This window comes from Vombatus ursinus, unplaced genomic scaffold (genome assembly GCF_900497805.2).
Source record: "Vombatus ursinus unplaced genomic scaffold, bare-nosed wombat genome assembly UNPS02005286.1, whole genome shotgun sequence".
NCBI classification, from domain to species: domain Eukaryota; kingdom Metazoa; phylum Chordata; class Mammalia; order Diprotodontia; family Vombatidae; genus Vombatus; species Vombatus ursinus.
The window spans coordinates 585,797-608,954 of NW_020945064.1; the positions used below are offsets into that span (position 1 = coordinate 585,797).

Below are 23,158 nucleotides of genomic sequence, written 5' to 3' on the forward strand. Positions count from 1 at the left end.
CATGTGTTAGGGCATAAAAACGTCACAATCCAATGCAGAAAGGCGGAAATATCAAATGCATCCTTTTCAGATCATGATGTAATAAAAATTATATGTAATAAAGGGCCATGGAAAGATAGACTAAAAAATAATTGGAAACTAGATAATCTAATCCTAAAAAATGAATGGGTCAAACAACAAATCATAGAAACAATCAATAACTTCATTCAAGAGAATGACAATAATAAGACCACACATCAAAACTTATGGGATGCAGTGAAAGCAGTTCTTATGGGGAGTCTTATATCTCTAAATGCTTACATAAATAAAATGGAGAAAGAGGAGGTCAATGAATTGGGCATACAACTAAAAAAACTAGAAAAAGAACAAATGAAAAATCCTCAATTAAACACCAAATTAGAAATACTGAAAACCAAAGGAGAAATTAATAAAAATTGAAATTAAGAAAACTAATGAACTAATAAATAAAATTAAGAGCTGGTTTTATGAAAAAACCAATAAAATAGATAAACCTTTGGTTAATTTAATTAAAAAAAGAAAGAAGAAAACCAAATTACTAGTATCAAAAATGAAAAGGGTGAATCCACCACCAAGGAAGAGGAAATTAAAACAATAATTAGGAACTATTTTGCCCAATTGTATGCCAATAAATTGGACAATCTTAGTGAAATAGATGAATATTTACAAAAATATAAATTGCCCAGAATAACAGAAGAGGAAGTAAAATACTTGAATAACCCCATCTCAGAAAAAGAAATTGAACAAGCCATTGATGAACTCCCTCAGAAAAAATCTCCAGGGACAGATAGATTTACAAGCGAATTCTATCAAACATTTAAAGAACAAATAATTTCAATACTATATAGAATATTTGGGAAAATAGGTGAAGAAGGAATCTTACCAAATTCTTTTTATGATACAAATATGGTGCTGATACCTAAACTGCGAAGAATCAAAACAGAGAAAGAAAATTATAGATCAATTTCCTAATGAATATAGATGCAAAAATGTTAAATAAAATATTAGCATATAGATTGCAGCAACTTACCACAAGAATAATACACTATGACCAGGTAGGATTTATACCAGGAATCCAGGGCTGGTTCAATATTAGGAAAACTATCAGCATAATTGATCATATCAACAACAAAACTAACAGAAACCATGTGATCATCTCAATAGATGCAGAAAAAGCTTTTCACAAAATACAACACCCACTCCTATTAAAAACGCTAGAAAGCATAGGAATAAATGGAGTCTTCCCTAAAATAATTAGTAGCATCTATCTAAAACCTTCAGCAAGCATCATATGTAATGGGGACAAGTTAGAAGCATTTCCAATAAGATCGGGGGTGAAACAAGGATTTTCATTATCATCACTGTTGTTCAATAATGTACTGGAAATGTTAGCTTTAGCAATAAGAGAAGAAAAAGAAATTGAAGATATTAGAATAGGCAAAGAAGAAACAAAGTTATCACTCTTTGCAGAGAATACTAGAGAATCAAGTAAAAAACTACTTGAAATAATAACTTTAGCAAAGTTGCAGGCTATAAAATAAACCCACATAAATCATTGGCATTTCTATATATTACCAACAAAGCCCAACAGCAAGAGATAGAAATAGAAATTCCATTTAAAGTTACTGTAGACATTATAAAATATTTAGGAGTCTACCTGCTGAAACAAAACCAGGAAGTATATGAACACAATTACAAAACGCTTTCCACACAAATAAAGTCAGAGCTAAATAATTGGAAAAACATCAGTTGCTCATGGGTAGGCCGAGCTGATATAATAAAAATGACAATTCTACCTAAGCTAATTTATATATTCAGTACCATACCAATCAAACTACCAAAAAATTATTTTATAGAGCTACAAAAAATAGTAAGACTTATTTGGAATAACAAAAGGTCCAGAATACCAAGGGAACTAATGAAAAGAAATGCAAGGGAAGGTGGCCTAGCTGTTCCAGATTTTAAATTGTATTATAAAGCAGCAATCATCAAAACTACTTGGTTTTGGCTAAGAAATAGAGTGGTAGATCAGTGGAACAGGTTAGGTATGCAAGACACAGTAGTCAATGACTATAGTAATCTACTATTTGATAAACCCAAAGACCCCAGCTTCTGGGATAAGAACTCACTATTGGACAAAAACTGCTGGGAAAACTGGGCAAGAGTATGGCAGAAACTAGGCATAGACCAATATCTCACACCATATATCAAAATAAAGTCAAAATGGGTTCATGATTTAGATATAAAGGCTGATACTATAAGCAAACTGGGAGAGTGAGGAATAGTTTACCTATCAGATTTATGGAGAACAGAAGAATTCATGACCAAACAGGAGATAGAGAACATTATGAAATACAAAATGGATAATTTTGATTACATTAAATTGAGAAGTTTTTGCACCAAGCCAATGCAACCAAGATTAGGAGGAAAGTAGAAAATTGGGAAAGAATTTTTAAAACCAGTGTCTCTGATAAGGGCCTCATTTCTAAAATATAGAGAGAATTAAGAGATTGATAAATGATCAAAGAACATGAACAGGTAGTTCTCAGATGAAGAAATTAGATCCATCTACAGTCATATGAAAAAATGCTCTAAATTGATTAGAGAAATACAAATCAAAACAACTCTGAGGTAACACATCACACCTAACAGAATGGCTAACATGACAAAACAGGAAAATGATAAATGTTGGAGAAATGTGGGAAAATTGGAACACTAATGCATTGTGGTGGAGTTGTGAAATGATCCAACCATTCTGGAGAGCAACTATGCTCAAAGGGTTATAAAAATGTGCATATCCTTTGACCCAGCAAGAGCACTTCTAGGTCTGTATCCCAAAGAGATCATACAAATGGGAAAAGGACCCTCATGTACAAAGATATTTATAGCAGCTCTTTTTGTGATGGCAAAGAATTGGAAATTGAGGGGATGTCCATCAATTGGGGATTAACTGAACAAGTTATGGTATATGAGTGTAATAGAATACTATTCTGCTATAAGAAATGATGAGCAGACGGACTTCAGAAAAACATGGAAAGATTTGTATGGACTGATGCTGAGTGAAGTGATCAGAACCAGGAGAACATTGTACACAGTAACAGCTACGATGTGCAATGACTAACATTGATAGACTGAGCCCTTCTCAGCAATGCAAGGATCTAAGACATCTCCAAAGTTCTCATGATGGAAAATGCTATCCACATCCAAAGAAAAGAACTATGGAGTTTGAATGCAGATAGAAGCATACTATTTGCTATTTTTTTCTTCTGTTTTGTTTTATTTCCTCTTTCTGATGGTTCCTCCTATTGGTTCTAATTTTTCCTTACAATATCACTAATGTGAAAATATGTTTAATAGGAATGTATATGTATAGCCTATATCAGATTGTGTGCCATCTTGGGGAGGGAGGGGGAGAAAAATTTAAAACTCAGAAAGGCTTATGGAAATGATTGTTGATAAATCACAATAAATTAATAAAAAAATAAAATAAATGCTTAGTGAATTGACGATCTAAAGTAATGCACTTAAAAGCATCCTTTCAAATAGCCATTTATCCTGTTAAAACTGTGCTAACAACATAATACAATACTTGTACGACTACACCTCGAACTATACTCACTCAAAACCTGGTTCAACCCATGACTGCCCAATCTCAACCTACACCTCTACGCCAGAGGCCATCTTCACACTGGCAACATGTCCAACTCCATTACCTTCATCTCTGATTGGTGGCTTTGTCCTGGAACCTCCATTTGAGGGTCAATGCTGATGGCAACTACGTTCACTGAAGACCTGGTTCAGTCTCCTCTTCTTCTGTCCCTCCCTAGCGGCTCTATCCTGCCCACTTTTCAGCTCTCCTTTATGTGTTGTCTTCTCCTATGAGAATGTAAGCTCCTCTATTAAAGGCCGCAATTATCTTTTTTTGCTTGTACTTGTATCCTAGGTTTAGTACAGTGCCTAGCACATACTATGCAATTAATAAATGCCTTATCTATCTCTATATTTATCTCTTTTGATTATATTTTATTTAATTCAACAACCATTAGGTGCCTACTTGAAATACAAAGTTTAAGTAAGACATGATCTTTGCCCACGTGGAGCTTAACCTAAGACATATAATTTCTAGGAGAAGGACAAATGAATAAACTTTTAAGGTACTTATTATGATGGTCTGCAGTTATTATAAGGCATTACTGTAGATTACATATATATGTTTCATATATATAATTCTATTTTTAAATACAGACTATATGTGTATTGAATATTCTCTCAAAGCTTTGTAGCCATCTAGATACTCTGTTACTCTAGCAATGATTAATAGTTAGCAAGTTTAGTCAGTAAGGAAACGTAGCAATTCTAAACTCTTGGTACCAATCTATTAACTTTGTATGACACAGTGGTTCACACCTGCTTTAAGCTGATGATAACATTCAAACTCCAAGCCCAGTTCTGGTTTGGAACATCCGTCTGAGTTATACCAAACCTGTATTTTGCTATGACAATAGGAGCGGGTGCCTTTTTCAGATGTTTGAACAGTAATATGAAATATAAGAAGTTAATTGCTATTACCTCGGGAAGGCTCATACAACTGATGTACAATAGCATGGGTGAGGTAGGCTGCTTCCAAACACTAACTATTATCAGGCAGCCGCCATGCAGTCTAGAGCCCATATGAGCAGAAGGCTTTGGCGCTCTTAATGGCCCTTGGAAAATAGCCTGGGCTGTTGTACAAAGTAAGGAAATAAATGCTTTCTTTCTTTCATTCATTCATTTAATTTAGAATTTATGTGTGCCATGAACCTGCTAGAAAATTTTAATTTGACAAACTACATGAGAAAAAAGTAAGAGCTGTTCAAGTGGTAGGTGGTGCAGTGGATAGAGTGCTGGGCCTGGAGTCAGGAAGACTCATCTTCATGAGTTCAAATCTGGCCTTAGACATATTCTAGCTGTGTGACCCCTGACAAATCACTTCACCCTATTCGTCTCAGTATCTACATCTGTAAAATGAGCTAGAGAAGGAAATGACAAAACCACTCCAGTATCTTTGCCAAGAAAACCCCAAATAGGGTCATAAAGAGTCAGACATGACTGAATTGACTGAACATAAGTCACTGCTGAGAACATATTCTAAGTATACCTGCACACTATTTTTCTCACTGTAGGCTTTACCGTTCTCTCCAAAATGTTCCATTATTGTTTTGGAGGCAAAATGTTATGTCATGAAAACAATGATTTTTTTAGCCTTAAAATGTTACTTAGATCTAACACATACATTTTATTTTTTTCTTTTTTAAAATAAATATAAATTAATTTGTTTTTAGTTTTCAACATTCACTTCCACAAGATTTTGAGTTTCAAATTTTCTCCCCCTTCCTCCCCTCCCCCATCCAAAGATGCCATGTAATCTGATATAGCTCTACATATACATTCATATTAAACATTTTCACATTAGTCATGTTGTAAAGAATTAGAACCAATGGGAGGAACCATGAGAAAGAAGAAACAACAAAAAAAGAGAGCAAATAGTATGCTTCTGTTGAGGTTCAGGGAACCGTACGTTGAGGTTTAGAGGTTTAGGGGTTCTGGGACCCTGAAATAATGACATGTGAGTCCTGCCCAAATGAATTCCACCCAAGCCTTCTTTCAGCTAAAGACAAGGCTCATTAAAGATTCGCCATATTGGCCAGACTCTTACAGAATCTGAACATTTGTGACGATCATATTGACCAGTGGGCTAGAATAAATCTCATCCATTGGCTAGATTTTAAGAATCTGAGCACTTGGCTAGGCTCTTAAAGAATCTGAGCCCCTTAATGGAGACAAGATGGACCTTATATACAGAAAGACTGTGGGAAGGTTCTAGGAGAGGTCAAGTAGTATGGAGTGACTGTGAGGAGAGGTCTAGGGAGGATCTTGATGGGGGTGGCCAGTAGGCTGGGGTGACTGGAGGAGGAACACAGTCTGGGAATGAGGTCTAGATAGGATCAAGGGTGGGAAGTGGTGGTGGTAGGGCATCCCGAGGCAACAGAAGATGAAGGTTGGGCTGGGTCCAAGGGAACAGAAAATGGAGATTGGGCATAGATAGCCACAATGAAAATAGCCACAACAGAAGGCTAGTTGAGAGGATTACTGGGATGACCTCAGGCGAACACCGAAGACTTGGTCATGTAAGAAAAGGAGAAAACTCAAGGAGAGTTGGGGGGTGTTCCCAGGGCCCATACTCCATCACTTCAATGTGCATTCAGACTCCATAGTTCTTTCTCTGGATGTGGATACCATTTTGCATCATGAGTCTTTTGGAGTTGTCTTAGATGCTTGCATTGCTATGAAGAGGTAAGTCTATCAAAGTTAGCCATTGAACAATGCTGCTGTTACAACACATGCATTTTAAGTAGCATCTCTATACAAGGTACTGGGGTAGGTTCTGGACATAAAAAAAAAAAGAAAAATGACAGTGTCTGCCTTCAAAGAGCTTAGAGTCTACTGGGTGGGGAAGGAATAACTCATGAAGGAGAGAGTATCCCATAGGACTTCAGCAAAAGCTGAAGGTTTTGCTGAAGAAGGGGGAGGGACTTTAGAAGCTAAATTGACATTTCACCAAGTAGAAGGAGTCTGAGGCTTAATAGTTTAATTGAATGTGAAGCCAGACAATTAATGGAAAGCCTCAGGGAATAAACTGGACTCTTAGGGAATAAACCGTCCTTATCCGCTCCCTTGCACAAGATTTCCTAAAGAGCATAGGAAGTAGAACTAATTGAATTGGAAATGGTCTTCCTAAGGCATCCCAAGGCAAAGTAGAGTGTCTTACTTTGAGCCAGGGAGAATTGTCAAGCAGGAGAGATTACACTTCTCCCATCTGCCAGGAGGTAACAAACTAGCTCAGAGCCTGAGTCAAAGGGAAGAGATTTAAGAGCACTGCAAGGTCAAGCAGAGGGACTTGCCTGGCCCTGTCTGGTAGTCAGTGTGCCTAGCAGCAGCAGATCCCCTGACCTAGCCTGGCTACACATCAGCAGAATGATTCATCTATCACCAGCATCAGTGCTAGAATTGTTAGTTGCCTTGGGCATGTGTGCGGGTGTATAATTATCATTATACTTTAAGTTTAAGCCCAGTTTCTCCCCAGCCCCCTCCAGACTGTGCATATTTGTGGAGGAAGGTATGTAGGGAAATGCTTGGTAAGTACTATTTTGTTATGTCATTTGGGTAAATGCCTTTATTAAAGAATTGAGTATATTGGCTGATTGTTAAGGGGATCCATATCATCGGGGGCTTATAAATTAGTGTTAGCTATCCCTTGAACCCTGAAATTGTAATCGCTACCCCAAGAAAGATTCAATCTGCCAGTGCCAGTGAGAGTTGAGTGAACCCATAGAGTGGGTTAAGCACATACATATATCAAGTATGATACAAAATTGAATGTGAGAAGAGCAAATGAGATACAGACAAGGTACTATAAGAAAATCTGCTGATAAAAAAAATTTTTTTATATAGAAATAGGTACAACTTGATGAAATTTGTATCTTGAATTGGCCCAAGAAGAAAACTTTCATTAGACTGGGGTGTGAAAGATGTCTGTTCTAGGTAGATGGAACGGTCTCTGTGAACGCATGGAGGTGGGAAGTAAGAGGAGTGAAATAATGATAATATAACATTTATATAGCACTTACAATGTGCCAGGCACTGTGCTAAGAATTTTAAAACCCTAGGAGGTAGGTGTTATTATTATCCCCATTTTACAGATGAGGAAACTGAGACAATCAGAGATTAAGTGACTTGCCCAGAGCCACAAAGTTTAGTAAATATCTAAGGCCACATTTGAACTCAGATCTTCCTGACTCCAGACCTGGTTCTCTATCCACTACACCACCTAACTGAAAGGTGAATTGAAGCAAGATTCAGATTCTGTTTTAAATGCCAGACTAAGGAACTTACTTTTTATCTCTATCAGATGGCCCAGTGGATAGACTGTTGGGCTTGGAGTCAAAAAGATTTGAGCTTAAATCCTTCCTCAGACACTTAGACAAGTCACTTAATCTTTCTGGGCCTCAGTTTCCTCATCTGTAAAATGAGTGGCAGTTTGGAACATAATGGCCTTTAAAGTCTTTTCCAGCTGTAAAACTATCACTCTCTAGGCAACTGGAAGCCATTGAAGACTTCTAAGCAAGGGAATCGTGGTCAGATCAGTATAGTAGGAAGCTCAATTGCTTGGGATCTTAAGAACATCTTGTGATGACACCCAGGTGGCATGAGAGGAACAGTATGGGGTTGGAAGTCAGGAGGCCTAACCTGCTTCCACTGGGTAAAAACTCATTGCTCATGAGATTTGATTTTTTTTTAAAGGACTTAGGACCTTTTTACAGTCACTTTTTTTTTTTTTAATGTTTTTGTGCCTTGTTTTGTATATGGCTACTGACTGTAAGGAATTGTGGGAGCTAAGTTTTCTAAGCAAAGAGCATTCGCCTTTTCCTTCAGTGGAAAGCAGAATGTTTACTTGATTGCTACGTAAGAGCAAGGACTCCAAACACTAGAGCTCTACTCCAGCTATCTATAAACCTTAAAATCAACAAGCAATTATCAAGTGTTATTCTCCAACACAACTTTCCATCTCTGATCTCAGGGCTTTTGTATGCAGGGAATGCAATCCCTCTATTACCTCCTAGGCCTCAGCAGCAGCATCACCTCCTACTTGAGGATTATCCTGATACCCTCTGATTATTTTGTGTATTTCGTATGTATTTGTTTGTATAGAATCCTCCCTTCTCTCCACAGCTAGGGGCTGTTTAAAAAAAAAGTTTTCACATGCAACTGGGAAATAAGAAATACAGGAAATGGGGTGGTGGGGGAGAGATAGAATGGAAGGCAGACTAGCAGAAGGGGTATTCAGAATGCATGCCATCTTGGGGTGGGGGGAGGAGCGAGAAGGGGTGAAAATTTGGAACTCAAAATCTTGTGGAAGTAAATGTTAAAACAAAGAAAATAAATAAAAATTACTATTAAAAAAAAAAGAAGAAGAATCTCTGAGCCCGTTTCCCCATTCTTAAAATAAATTGGGCAGGACTAGAGGAGGGGCAGCTAGGAGACACAGTGAATAAAGCACCGGGCCTGAAATCCAAAGGACCCAAGTTCAAATTTGAACTCAGACACTTACTAGCTGTGTGACCTTGGGCAAGTCACTTCACCCTGTTTGCCTCAGTTTCCTCATCTGTAAAATGAGCTGGAGAAGGAAATGGCAAACCACCCTAGTACCTTTGCCAAGAAAACCCCAAGTAAAATGGGGTCATGGAGAGTCTGATAGAACTGAAAGGCCTGGAGAATCTCTAAGGGCCCTTTCTTTTATAACATTCTGATCTCAAATGTCTTCCTTAGAAGTGCATTACATCCCTCCAAAGATATTTTGACATCAGTGATTTGGGGGAAATTTTGCTACTTAAAAGCTTATCTCCTTCGCACTTTGTGCCTTGAATCTGCTAAAAACAATCTGTGCTGTGCAGCAGACATAGCATTGAAGTTGGGTGAGAATCCTGTAGCAGATTTGACTTAGAATAGTAGAATATTAGGAATAGAAGTCTGACTCTGCTGCTTCATTCTCTGTTGGGCAAAATCCCAGCCAATCACCACATATTTCTTGAACACCTAAACTGGGCAGAACACAGTGTTAATCCTGCAGGAGTCAAGATCTAGGGAACGCCTAATACCTGCCCTCAAGGAGTTTACAGTCTGGTGTTAGTAGGGATAATACCAAAACAAATTCCAGATTAAGGAGCAGGCATTTTTTCTCATAACCAGTGTGTTTTTTGAGTGGTTGAACAACTATTTCTTATCTGCTCCCTATCAGGCTGGATGCTAGGAGCTCAGGATTCAAAGACAAAAAAGACAGTCCCTGTTCTCAAGGAGCTTACATTCTAACCTGTGAGACATGAGCATACAAGGGTATACAAGATGTATATAAATTATATGATAACAATAGCTAAATTTTATATATAAACATGTTTATATAATGCAGATTACATAACAATAACTACATTTTTATATGTAATATGTGTTTATGCAATACTAAATTATAGAATAATAATAATAATTGCCATTTATTTAGCGTTTTAAAGTTTGGGAAGCCCTTTACACAAATTATCTCTCTATCCTCACAACCCTGGGAGGGAGGCGCTATTATTACTGTCATTTTATAGAAGAGGAAACTGAGGCAAATCTAGTAACTAGCCCAGAATCTCAGGTTTAAGTAACCTGCTCTACAAAGGTTACTTTACACACTCTTACTCTAGGACAGCTTTAGGGGAGGGAAGCATAATTTGAGGGAAACAATTTAACCCTTTCAGCACTTGTTTCCTCCCCTGTAAAATAAAGGGAGAAGCCTAGCTGAACGCCATTCAATTCAAGAAGCGAATGTACTGGGCCCTTTTTTCACACGCCGGGCACTGAAAGGGAAATGCAGGGGCAGATAAAAAGCAAAACCGAAATTGGAGCCTGCCCTCCAGGTGCTTATAAACTACTCCTAACGCTGAACTGTAAAGTTTGGTCCTCCTCGGCAGCAGAGGGCAGCACGAGGAAGAAGCTGAAGGACCACGCCCTCACTCTCGCCCTTCCCCTCGGGCGAAGAGGGAGGGGCTTTTCTAGGTCCGGGCGAGCCCTTCCCCGGCCCCTCCCCCACCCCGGACCGAGGCTTCCGCTCCACTTCCGACCTTCTGGCCTGGGGCAGGTCACGGAAACTCTTCCGACCTCCGTAAAAAGGGAGTAGGGGTTAACCAGGCCCAGGTTAGGCCTTCCGGCGTCCCGCCCTCCAGGGGAAGTTTTGCCTTTGCGCCGCTCCTTCTGATTGGAGGGAGGCCGCACCGCCTCCGCCAATGATCGCGGAGCCGGGGGCGGGGTTTCTGCGGTGACTCCGACAGGATGGCGGGACGGCTGCTGAGGGTAAGGATTCTTCCTCCACCACCATCCCCGCCACAGGGGGCGCCCTTGCCGGGCCGCGACCCCCAGGCCGAGGTGTGCGTGCCCCCGCCCGCCCCGCCTGCCCCGCCTGCCCGCGCGTGCTCTATGGTGGGGGATGGGCGCCTGAAGGTCAGGGTTCACTGGCCGATCCCTGGTTGCCACGTGGGTTTGGGGAACGGCGACCACCGAGAAGCACTGGGCCTGGGGGAGGCCAGAGGACCCGAGTTCAAATCTGGCCTCAGACACTCACTAGCAGTGTGACCCTGGGCAAGTCACTTAGCCCTGTTTGCCTCAGTTTCCTCATATGTAAAGTGAGCTGGAGAAGAAGGAAATGGAAAGCCATTTCACTATCTCTGCCAAGAAAACCCGAAAAGGGGTCAGGGCCAGAAAAACCAACCCAACATCTTATGCCAAACTCTGCTGGGGGTGGGGGTAGCCCTCAAAGGGCTTACCTTCCACTGATTATGAGTTTCCCCATGCCAGAATAGATAGAGCGCCTCCCTGTGGTTGAGTTCAAATCCAGGTTGTAGTAACTGTGTGACCCTGGACAAGTCATTTTACCTGTTTGCCTCAATTTCCATAAATGCAAAATGGGAATAATAGCAGCCCCTCCCTCTCAGGGCGGTTGTGAAGATCAGATGAGATAGTTTTTTTAAAGTGCTTAGCCCTGGACATGAGTGCTTATTCCCTTTCCAGCTTCCTCTGGAGTGTGGAGGTGACCCTGAGCTCTCCTAGGCGGAGCTAGTCAAAGGCAAGGGAGGCAGGCTCTGAGTGCATGCCTGGTGATCTGCTCTCCCACCTCCAGCCAGGTTTGGAGAGACCCACCGGCTTTGTTCCCAGCAATCCTCTGAAGCCATTTACCAGGTTAGGGGTTACCAGGTTGTGATGTGCATGGGTAAGGGAGATGCTCTTGTGGACGGTGTCCCAGGTCATGGGAGTAACGGAGCCAGAGAAAGGAAAACCGTCTCCTTATTTTGTAGTCAGTATATCTTGGAGGTTCCTAACATGGCGTCTGTGGATAGATTTCAGGGATCCTCGAACTTGAATGGGGAGGAGAAAGTACAATTTCACTAACACCTAACTGAAATGTAGCATTTCTTTCAATTATGGATGGAGGCAACAAAGCCTTATTCTGAGAAGTGGTCCTTAGACTTCGCCAGCCTCCCCAAAGAGTTTATGAGGTACACAAAAGATCAGAACTTATGGAATGTTTGGCGGTTGGGTGGAAGAGGCTGCTGAAGGCGGCCTTTGGGTGGATCCCTGACCAGTTGTTTTTGCAGAAGCGGGTCCAGGAGGCGGCGATGATCCTTGGAGGTGGAGGACTGATCTTCACCTCCTACCTGACGGCGGTGGGGGACGAGCACTTCTATGCCCACTACCTGATGCCCATGCTGCAGCGGCTGGTGGACCCAGAGCTGGCTCACAAGCTCACCATTCGCTGCCTGTCCATGGGACTGCTCCCACGCTCAGCCCTCCCAGATTCCAGCATGCTGGTACATCCTCTGTGGGCTTGAGGGGGCGAGGGGAAGCTCAGGCCCCCACGATATCCGACTAGGGCCGGCCCTGGGGGAAGCCACGGTCATGATTAGAAATTCAGAAGTCGGGGCAGCTAGGAGGCGCAGTGGATAGAACACCAGCCCTGAAGTCAGGAGGACCTGAGTTCAAATCCAGCCTCAGACCAAACACTAGCTGTGTGACCCTGGGCAAGTCACTTAACCCCAATTGCCTAAAAAAAAAAAAAACCAAAAAAAAAAGAAAGAAATTCAGGAGTCCTTGGACTGGCCAAAGTGATGAAACTTCCTTGGCTCCCATTTGTTCCATTTGTCAAATGCAGGGGTTCCTTCTGTGTTTTAAGAATGAATAGAGCTGAAGAGGTGCTTGCAGCAGAACTAACTGACCTAAATACATACATCCACATACAACACAGATGCATCGTACCCATGCATGGATAAGTACACATGTGCATGCATGTATACACATACACATATGTAACTTCCTCCTAACATCATCCTTCCGTGTCTGTCAGAAGTCCGCACTGTAGGTCCCAGAACAAATTCGTTTGGTGTTCAGATAGGCTGATTTTCCCCTGACAGGACCCTTGATAGAATTATACTAAACGTAGCTTGGTAACCAAGCCAGGTTCCAGGGTGTGGTCAAGATGCCTTGTCCCTCAGGTGAGTCCTTGAGGACCCAGGTTGCCCAGTGAGCTCAAGGGGAATGCTGGGGTCACAGTAGAAGAACGTGGACAAGATGACTTGTAGAATGAGTAGGCCTACAAATGCAGTTTAATTCAGTTCATTAATCATTTATTATTTTGTGCCAGGCACTGTGCTAAGCCCTGGGGATCCAAACAGAGGCAACAGGCAGTTCTTCCAGGTTAATGTTTTTATTTACAAGAAACACGGTTTGCTGGAATTGTTGCCTAGTCCGCCGGGAGGTCCCCAACCCTTCCGTTGTGTGGGTTTCCTTTTTGTTACCCCCTCCAACCTGTAGCACGGCCCCCTCTGCCTGAAGGAGAGCTTGTGCATTGTGTCAGGACCCCGGACAGAGGTCTGCCAGCAGCGGGTCACTGGTGGTCCTCCTTTCTTCCTTCATTTTCCTCTCTGCCTTTTTTCCTCAGGCTTCTTTCTCCTAATTCTTCTCCTCTTCAACTTTCTCACTCACCTCCTTGTTTCTCCATTTCTCCCTTTCCTTTCTCTCCTACCCTAGAGCTTAGGATTCCCCTGGCCCTTACTTAGTCCCTTATGGAATGTGGCTAAAGAGGTGGCAGACTGTCGTGTGTCACGCCCTCCCTAATCAATTTTATAGGTTAGAACTCGATGGAAGGGGAGGGTGTATGTGTGTGTATGTATACAGGCAAACACACACATGCACACATGTACACATACATGCAGCTGTGAATCATATATTTATGCATTACATCTATACGTACGTGTGTGTGTGTGTGTGTGTGTGTGTGTGTGTGTGTGTGTAGCTAATGGTTAAAAATGCACCTTGATTTATACTGCCTCATATCTCTTTCCTCTTCTGTCTTGGTATTCAGATGAACATTCCTTACTTTAGGAGTCCTTGACCTTTTTTGTGACTTGGACCCCTTTGGCATTCTAGTGAAGTTTGTGGACTGGTGGTGCAGTGGATAGAGTGCTGGGCATGGAGTCAGGAGGACCCGAGTTCAGATCTGGCCTCAGACACTTATTAGCCATGTGACCCCTGGCAAGTCACTTAAGCTCTGTCTGCCTCAGTTTGCTTATTTTTAAAATGGGGATGGGAGCAGCACCCACCTCCCTGGGTTATTGTGAGGATCCAATGGGATAACATAGGTAAAGAGCCTTGCGCACCTTAGACTATATGAATGCCAGCTGCAAAAATTCATCATTGAGAGAGACACTGGATTTCAGTTTGAGGCGGGTGAAAACGCTCATTTTTTTTTTTCTGTCTGAGAACCCCGGGTTAAGAATCCCTGTTCTAGTGTGAAAGCAGGACCTCTGTCCTGTGCAGTTGGTGGGACTTTCCTGGCTCAAACGATGCTGTCTGAGTGGAAGGATTGAAATACAGGGGACAATTAGGGGTGGGGACAGAGAGACTGTTCTGAAAGGAAAGAAGCAGGGTCTGGAAGTCATTTGTTGTTCAGAGAAAGGATCTGTTCCTTGGACTGAGGGGAAACCGTGTTAGCTCATTAAAATGAGATGTTCTGTCTGAGACTCTTTCTGGAGGCCATAGGAGCTGTCATCTAGGCGAGTATCCTTGGCCTGCCAGCTTAGTTAATGCATGGTGTTGGTGAAATGATGGAGCTGTAATGTAATCTTGTATGTAATCAGTGTGAACTTGATCTCTTCGTCCCTCTAGGAAGTACGGGTCCTGGGCCATAAATTCCGAAACCCCCTGGGAATGGCTGCAGGCTTTGACAAGAATGGGGAAGCTGTGGATGGACTCTATAAGATGGGCTTTGGTTTTGTTGAGGTAGGAAGTGTTACCCCAAAACCGCAGGAAGGAAACCCTAAACCCAGAGTCTTCCGACTCCCAGAAGATCAGGCTGTTATTAACAGGTAGGTGAACAGATCTGGTTTGTGAAGACTATTTCTTAGTCAAGCCCTAAAGATGGGGAAATTAGCTTTTGTTTCCTTCCCCTCTCCCAGAATGGATGTTGGCCCATCCCTCAGAATGCTGCGAGTGCTCGAGCACTTTCTGGGTGGGGGAGCAGAGCCCTTCAAGTGAGCCACGTTCTCTTGTGTTCCACAGATACGGCTTCAACAGTCACGGACTGTTAGTGGTGGAACGCAGGTTACGGGCGCGGGAGCAGAAGCAGGCTAAGCTCAGCCAAGGTAAAATGGAATCCTCGGACCCAGACTTGGCTCATTGATTAATTCCTTGGCTAGGGAAAACTTGCCGTCAATGTGGAACAGAATTTCTCAGTGACTCAGTATCTTGGGTGAATTCTCCTTGGTTAAATTCTTTGTGACATCAGACAAGGCACTTCCTCTCCCTGGGCCTCAGTTTCCTCATCTGAAAAATGAGGGGGGAAGAGTAGGTGGGCTTTGAGGTTCTTCCGGCTCTGGAGCTAGGCTGCCATGGTCCTAGAAAGGACCGGCTTGTACAGTTTGTTGTTTTATCTCTTGTACGCTCTTTTTTTTTTTAATTTAATTAAATCATGTGATTTCTCTTACTTTATAGGTGGGGAAACTGAATGAAAGTTTAAGTTGCCTGCCCAGGGTCTTAGCCAGTCTGGCACGGGGCAGAGCCATTCAAACCTGAGCTATCTAGTGCCTGGCTCAGATCTTCTTTTAAAACGAGGCTCCCTCCTTTTCTTGTCCTTGAGATTGTGACCCATAATTGTATGGCTTCTTTGGTGACCATTTTAAGGGTTATCAGTCAGTCAATAAACATTGATTAAGCACCTGCCAAGTGTCAGTGCTGAGGACACAAAGAAGGGCAAAAACACGGGCCTGCCCTCCGAGAGCTCACAGTGAAGGGGTCCTGTGGCAGGGACGACTAACCCTTCTTGGGTGCTCTCCCTTGGCCCGTCTGTTGGGATGCATCCGGGGCCATGATGCCTTCTGTGGCCCTCGGGACACTCCTCCCACAGGGTTTTGTGGGGGCAGAGAGGGCAGGCAAATGATACAGAGCACGTGGTTCATTGCAGGGATTGATCATCTGTGACCTTGGTGTTAGGATGCCCTGGGCACAGACTAGCTGTGAGATCTTGGACAAGTCACTGAACTTTTCAGGGCCCTAGGCAACTCTTCAGACTGTGAGTTACAATTTGTATTTGTGGAGAGAATTTCCTCACCAGGAGTTCCCCAAAACGATGAAATCACAGGTCCACACCCCCCCCCCCAACCCAATGAATTTGTGTATTTCTTTATGGTTTCCAAAACACTTTCACATTCATTATCTTACTTAATCCTCACAGAAACCCTTTCTGTGAGGCAGGCCGGCCAGGTAATACCACCCTCATTTTATAGATGGGAAAACTGAGGCTCATAGAGGTAAAAGAACCTGCTTGCAGTCATATAGCTTTTAGGTGTCAGAGCCAGGACTAAAACTTCAAGGTTTCTGACTCCTACCCCAGTGTTCTTTTGGTTACATTGTTGTATCTTTTGAAATAAATCAGTAGGGGGATGCCGTTTTTAAATGCCACCCACTGTGTCCCCAGATATATTTATAAAATTGTTTTGTAAAGAAAACTCTGCTCTGGTGGTTCTGACACCGATAACAAAAAGCTGCTTCTCTGGGGACCCTCGAAAGGTCTTAGCAAGGCTTGGGACACTTTGCAGGCTCTTTTCTCCCTCCCACCTTTCTCTGGCTGGTCATGCTGGGAGCTGCTCTGATCCCATCATAGTTAGGCATTTGAAATGAAAGGACATTCTCTCTCTAAAGTCATCAGAAGGTGTCTGCACCAGGCCAGGGACCATGGTGGCTGTTGAAAGGGACGCTGGAAGTTAGGGGAAAACTTGCATTTTTCACAATCAGTGTGCCTAGGAGCGTGGGTTTGGAGAAAGATATCAGACCCCCAGGGAAAGAGAAACCGCTCAGGTTCTGCTTGAATCAGCCCAGGTCAGCAGGGCCAGGTGGGTGCTAGTGAACATTACAGTCAGCTCCAGGGCAGTGATGGTACTTTCCAATCCAACTTAATCTAAGTGGTTGGCAAGCATTCTAAGGTATTTATTAAATGCCTGTCACGTGAGAGGCAGTGTGATATAATGCCCAGAGAGCCAGAATTGAAGTTGAGAAGACCTGGGTTCTAATCCCGCCTTTGATACATACTGGCTTTGTGACCCTGGACAAGTTAAACTTGTAACTGAAGCTCTTGGTATCCCAGATTATGAGAAAGGGAAGAAACAAATGGGCATTTATTAAGCAACAAATATGTGCCAGGCATTTTACAAATATTAGCTCACTTGATCCTCACAACAACCCTGGGAGGGAGGTTATTATCCTCATCTTACAGTTGAGGAATCTCAAGCAGACAGGTTAAGGGACTTGCCCGGGGTCATGCGTCTAGTAAGTGTCTCAGCTGGATTTGAACTCAGGTCTTCTTGACTCTCAGCCCAGACTCTGTCTATTGTGCCACCTGGCTGCAGTTGCCAATAGCATTGGTGGAGGGAGTTACTCACTAGAAGTTCCCTGTGTCAATGAAACCACAGGTCTGGACAAAAAAAAATTGTGGAAGGTCCTTCCTACAGATGCAAAAAGAACTAAAAACACTCCTTTATTCCAGGAGGTTATATTTTGTGGGGAGAAGGGGGCAATTGGGACTTGGGCATTTATGCGGGTCAGTAAAAGAAAATGTGAGGAGGGAGAAAGTCCTGACAGCTGAGGAGATCAGGGGCAGCTTCCTGCAGGAGGTGACACAGATTGAAGTTTGAAGGATTCTTAGAGGCAAAACAGAGAAAGGAGCACATTCTGGGCTTGTGGAACATCCTAGAGAATCACAGGATGGCTCAGGCCCCCCCCCCCCCCCGAGCCAAGTGAGAAGCCTCTCCCTGCCCCACCCAGGGTCATCCCCAGCGACTCCTGAAACCCAAAAATTCAGAGTCCTCCATTTCCTTTTAATTCATTTTTTACTTTCACACAGATTCCCCAAATAGGAAATTCTTCACTTTGGATTTGAGAAAGTTCTTAGTAAGTCTGGATGCATCCTGTTAGTAAAGAGACGTCACTAATTCTGCTGGCGTCCTAGGCTGATTCCCAGCCATTTGATAGAAGACCTTTGCAGACCTTGGCATGTCCTTCAGAGCTGAAGGAAGCTTGGTTACCTGAATGGTAGCAGGTTCCCCAGGTCTCAGGGGTTTGAGCATCTCTTGCAGATGGGATGCCGCTAGGAATAAACTTGGGAAAGAATAAGAGCTCTTCGGATGCTGCAGCTGATTACGCAGAAGGAGTCCGAGTCATGGGGCCTTTGGCGGATTACCTGGTGGTGAATGTTTCCAGTCCTAATACCGCTGGACTGAGGAATCTGCAGGGGAAAGAAGAATTGCGCCAGCTGCTGATCAAGGTCCGCCATCTGCAAAATCCGGATCTTTAAAGATCAATCTTAAAAACCTTTGAATTCAAATTGGTTTAGAAGGTTTTTTGATAATGCTTTTTGTTGGGAAAAAAAAAAGAAAGAAAGAAAGGAAAAACCAAAACACTCTAAAGCTTTATATAGAGTTTTTAAAAATAGATTTTTAATTGCTATTTTTTATTTTTACATTACTCAGATTTTCTGTCTTAGCCCTGTCCCTCTGCCCTCTCAGATAGCCTTCCCTTATAAGAAACAGAAAGCAAACAAACAAAATATGTACATAGAGCTTTGATATGCCTGTCATCTGGGGCTAGGAATCATAATTTCTAATCATTTTGTACTTGAACCACTAGAATCATCTAACTTTTTTTCAGAAAGTTTTCTAAATATAGACAGTTCTCACTAAGTAAATTTACATTACATAAATTTGACTTTAGGTAAAGAATTCTGAAAGAAATCTACATTCCAAAAAAACCCACAAACGTCTATGTTAATTTTACTATACAGTACTGTGTTCTCGCTCTGCTCTTTCTCCTTGGCTTGGTGCTCTGTGGCCTCTCACCACCCTCCCCCCCCCCCCCCCGAAAAACAACAACAACAACAACAAAAAACCCTAAAAAAAAAACCAAAACCCTCTCAAGTGAAAGCCGAAGAATGGATGTGTGGGGATGCCGCTAGCAATAAACTTGGGAAAGAATAAAAGCTCTTCGGATGCTGCAGCTGATTACGCAGAAGGAGTCCGAGTCATGGGGCCTTTGGCGGATTACCTGGTGGTGAATGTTTCCAGTCCTAATACCGCTGGACTGAGGAATCTGCAGGGGAAACCAGATTGGGTGCTTGACTCCTTTGCCCTGCTCCAGCCCTCTGCCTGCACACCTGGTTCTGTGTGTCTTGTCTGTCTGTGCTCAGGTACTATGTGTCTATCCCTGGCGCCTGTGCGTACCTCCTTCTGCTCTCTCTTCTTTGTCCCTGGCCGCCGTGTGAACTTGAACCGTGTGCCAGCTCCTTCCCTCCCTCCATGGGTGGGTGGCCCCCATCCTGTCTCCCTCCCTTCTTTTGTCCCTCCTCCACATCCATGGGCAGATTCTCCTTAAATAAAAATCACTTTTTGTAGAGGTCTGCAGAATGGTCCACTTATATAAAGTGAGAATTGTCTGTAATTATTACAGATTGTGGCCTTTGTGATTTCAGCTGCTTCACTCTTTGTAACTTGGAAAGATTGAATCAAATTCATAGTGATCATCATATCTCCTATATCATTCCTCCTAATTCTTCATCCCTTTTCCCCTTTTCCCTGTTCCTATAGAGGGTAACACCATCCTCCTAGGCCGTCTGGCTCACAACCTAGGAATTGCCCTGGACTGCATACTGTCTTTCACCCCCATATCCAAGCTGTTGCCAAGGCCTGTCAGTCTCACCTTTGCAATGTCTCTAGATGCTTGTCTATTCTGAAAATGCAGAATTGTCCCTTTAAGTTTGTGACTTAGTTTTTTATTTACTTTTTATTCTGCCCAGTTAGTAACTTCCATTTATGCCTTATTAAAACATCACAGTCATTTCCTGATCTGTTCCCATCAGCAAATCCTCCCTTGTCACAAAGAAACACTGAAGAATTGTGATAGTTTATAATTTCATTGGAAATTTTATTCATCCCAAGAAGTTCCAAACTCTAATGATGCCTTGTTTCCAGGTGCTGAAGGAGAGGGACGCCTTGCAGGGTGGACACAAGCCGGCAGTGTTGGTGAAAATTGCCCCGGATCTGACGGCCCAGGAGAAGAGGGAGATAGCCAGTGTGATCAAGGAGGTGAGAATCCTGGACACGGCCAGCAGTCTGCTTACTCGTGTTCTGCCCAACTCTGCTCTTGTTTAGAATAGACCCTTTAATCTGCTGCCCCAAGACTGGGGGCTAGTGTGCTATTGGTTGTTCTGGGTGAGTCAGGATATTGTCCTTGTACCTGAGAAAGCCGGTCTTTGCTTACCCACTTGGCCTTCTTCTCTCTTTTCTCCTCAAACCTTACACCCCCTTCATTCTTCAGCTGGAAGTCCAGCCTTTCTCAGTCAGCCCTGGGTTGAGACTCATATTCTCTGCTTATTCAAGGATTAAAATTGTAATATAGTAATAATTTAATATAATGATAATATTATAATGATTTACATAAAAGCATCTTACTTCAGTAATCTCATCTGAGCCTCCCAACACCTCTGGAAGGTAGGTGCTGTTGTTATCACTGTTTTACAGATGAGGCAGTGGAGGCAGACTGCAGTGAAGTGAGTTGCCCAGGGTCACACAGCTAGGGTTTGAACTCGGGTCTTCCTGACTCTAGGCTTTTCCACTGCGCCACCTGGTCAGGTGTGCCTGGTTAGTAGGCTGAGCTGTCTTCCTTTCTGGAATACCACACTAGGCATGTTGGGGGGCCTGTAGGCCCAAGAATAAGGACCCTCTCTGTCCCCCACATGTGGCTCATGTGTTTCTCTGTTCCTGCACTGCAGCTGGGCATTGATGGGTTGATAGTCGCCAACACAACAGTCAGTCGTCCTGCCAGCCTTCAGTGTGCACTTCGGTCTGAAGTGGGAGGTCTGAGTGGGAAGCCTCTCCGGGACCTAGCGACCCAGACTGTGAGTGAGATGTACTTGCTCACCGAAGGTAAGGCCTTCCTGGGCCCAGAGGGACCGTTCTGAGGCATGGCTCTACGGCTGTTGGTTGGGCGGGGTGGGGCAGAAGATGTGTGCGCATGGGTGCCCATTTTCATTCATTTACTCATCAGGCAAAATTCCCATAATTGGAGTCGGTGGGATCTGCAGTGGGCAGGATGCGCTGGAGAAGATCCGCGCTGGGGCCTCCTTGGTGCAGGTGTATACGGCGTTCACCTACAGGGGACCCCCCGTGGTCGGGAAAATCAAGCGTGAGCTGGAGGCCCTTCTGAAGTGAGTGGTCTGAAGCAGGGCCTTGTAATTGGTCAGTGCTGATGTGGCCTATCTGTGCTTGGCCACCCAGGCTCTTCCCACTGTCCTGGGCGGCAGGGGTTCTCCTCCTCCTACCCTTCTGCCTTTGCATGGGCTGGCCTCCAGGCCTGGAGGGTTCTTGTTCCACGCTCCATCTTCCGCAGGAAGCCTCTCGTAGTCCCCCGGCGTCTGGGCCAGGGGTGGGGAACCTTTAGCCTCAAGGCCACAGGTGGCCCTCTAGGTCCTCAAGGGCAGCCCTTTGACTGAATACGAACTTCACAGAACAAATCCCCTTCATAAAAGGATTTGTTCTGTAAAATTTGGAGTCCGTCAGAAGGCCGCCCCCAAGAACCTAGAAGACCACACGTGGCCTCAAGGCCACGGATCCCCCGCTCATGGTCTAGAGCCTTTCTCTTGAAGGTAGCCTTTCTCTTGAAGGTTGCCTTTCCTCTGCTCTGCATGGATCTTGTGTATACCTCATTCTCTACATGTCATCTCCCCTCCTAGAATGGAGGCTCCTCGGAGCCCTGGGGGGGACTGTTCTTACTTCTCTTTGGGTTCCCAGGTTTTAGCACAGTGCCTGGCACATACGAACCACTTCACAGATGCTTCTTAATTAATTGAATGGTGGATGCAACCTTTGAGTAGGCACAGTGCCTTGTATCTCCTGCCTGGGACAAATACGTCCTTAATGTAGATGTTATTAGTGTGGTATGTATTTAATTTCATTATCTGTACTTTCTAAGAACATCAGGGGGATTCCTGATGTCTTCCCACATGAGGACTGATTTTATTAATGAGATGGCCAGTACCCGAAGGTATGGAGCCTATCCACTTTTTAGTTTTAAAGAGGATGTTGTCAGTGGGGTAGAGACTGGGATAGATAGAAACATGTCATCTCTGGGGGGACGGGCTGCTGTGAGGTAGAGCCTGGGATAGGCAACTTCCACACGTCATCCTGTTCTTTTAGAAGAGAAACATAGATCTAGGTTTGATAGAACGAAAAAAGCAAGCTCACAATTGGAGGCCTCCGGGAGTAGAACAGGTTACTCTGGGAGAAAGAATATCCCCCGGTCAGTAAGGTTGGCCCAGCACTGGTTTTGTGAGATGGTGTCGGGGGTTTTGTGATTCTCTGATATGCAGGTAGGCCGCAGCTTCTCCTGGAAAGTTGGGCTCCTAGTTTGTGATGTCTTTATAGGAGCCTCTGTTTCTTTTGTTCCAGAGAGCAGGGTTTCAGCCAGCTCACAGATGCAATTGGAGCAGATCATCGGAGGTGAGCAAATTGTTCTGTGTGGAATGTGAAGTCGTGACCTTGGTGGATGGAAGGAATCCACCTGGAAGCTGATCCCTGTATCCCAGGAGACCAGACTCACTGACATGGCAGGACTGTAAAGGACAATGACATGGGCCTCAAGGCCTCAGGGGACTCCTTTGTGGCCTGCTCTGACTGCACACCTCAATCATGATTCTTTTCAAGTTCATGGTACATAAGAAAACTATTGTGAAGTAAAGTCATGTCAAGTTGATATTTAGAACTCTGGCCTCTTTCTCTCGGGCGTCTTATTCTACCCATTCCCCTCAGAGCGTAGCGACCTGGATCACGCGCTTCTGGTGACCAGGAGAACGACTCCTCCACGACTGAGGTTCTTGCAGAAACTTTTCTCCTCCAGAAGGAGAGAGGCAAGACTGGGGGAGGAGACAACCCCAGCTCTTCTGGATTAGCACATGGCTGTGGGCATCGAAGGATGGCTG

The 23,158-nt window shown here is 43.7% G+C and overlaps 1 protein-coding gene across 3 annotated transcripts; it reads left to right on the forward strand.

The window, feature by feature from the left end:
* Positions 1-10,858: 10,858 nt before the first annotated feature.
* On the forward strand, positions 10,859-22,938 carry DHODH (dihydroorotate dehydrogenase (quinone)). 3 transcript variants are annotated; one of them, XM_027847664.1, is made up of 10 exons: positions 10,893-10,941; positions 11,656-11,823; positions 12,240-12,452; positions 14,806-15,005; positions 15,199-15,281; positions 18,267-18,454; positions 20,154-20,267; positions 20,954-21,107; positions 21,229-21,388; positions 22,629-22,938. In XM_027847664.1, the coding sequence occupies exons 3-10, from the start codon at positions 12,261-12,263 to the stop codon at positions 22,681-22,683; spliced, it is 1,146 nt and encodes a 381-aa protein (XP_027703465.1). In that variant the 5' UTR covers positions 10,893-10,941; positions 11,656-11,823; positions 12,240-12,260; the 3' UTR covers positions 22,684-22,938. The 3 variants fall into 3 exon arrangements, with proteins under 3 accessions (XP_027703464.1, XP_027703465.1, XP_027703467.1); XM_027847663.1 differs by lacking the exon at positions 11,656-11,823 and having other exon boundaries at positions 10,859-10,941; XM_027847666.1 differs by lacking the exons at positions 10,893-10,941; positions 11,656-11,823 and adding an exon at positions 12,070-12,140.
* Positions 22,939-23,158: the final 220 nt, after the last annotated feature.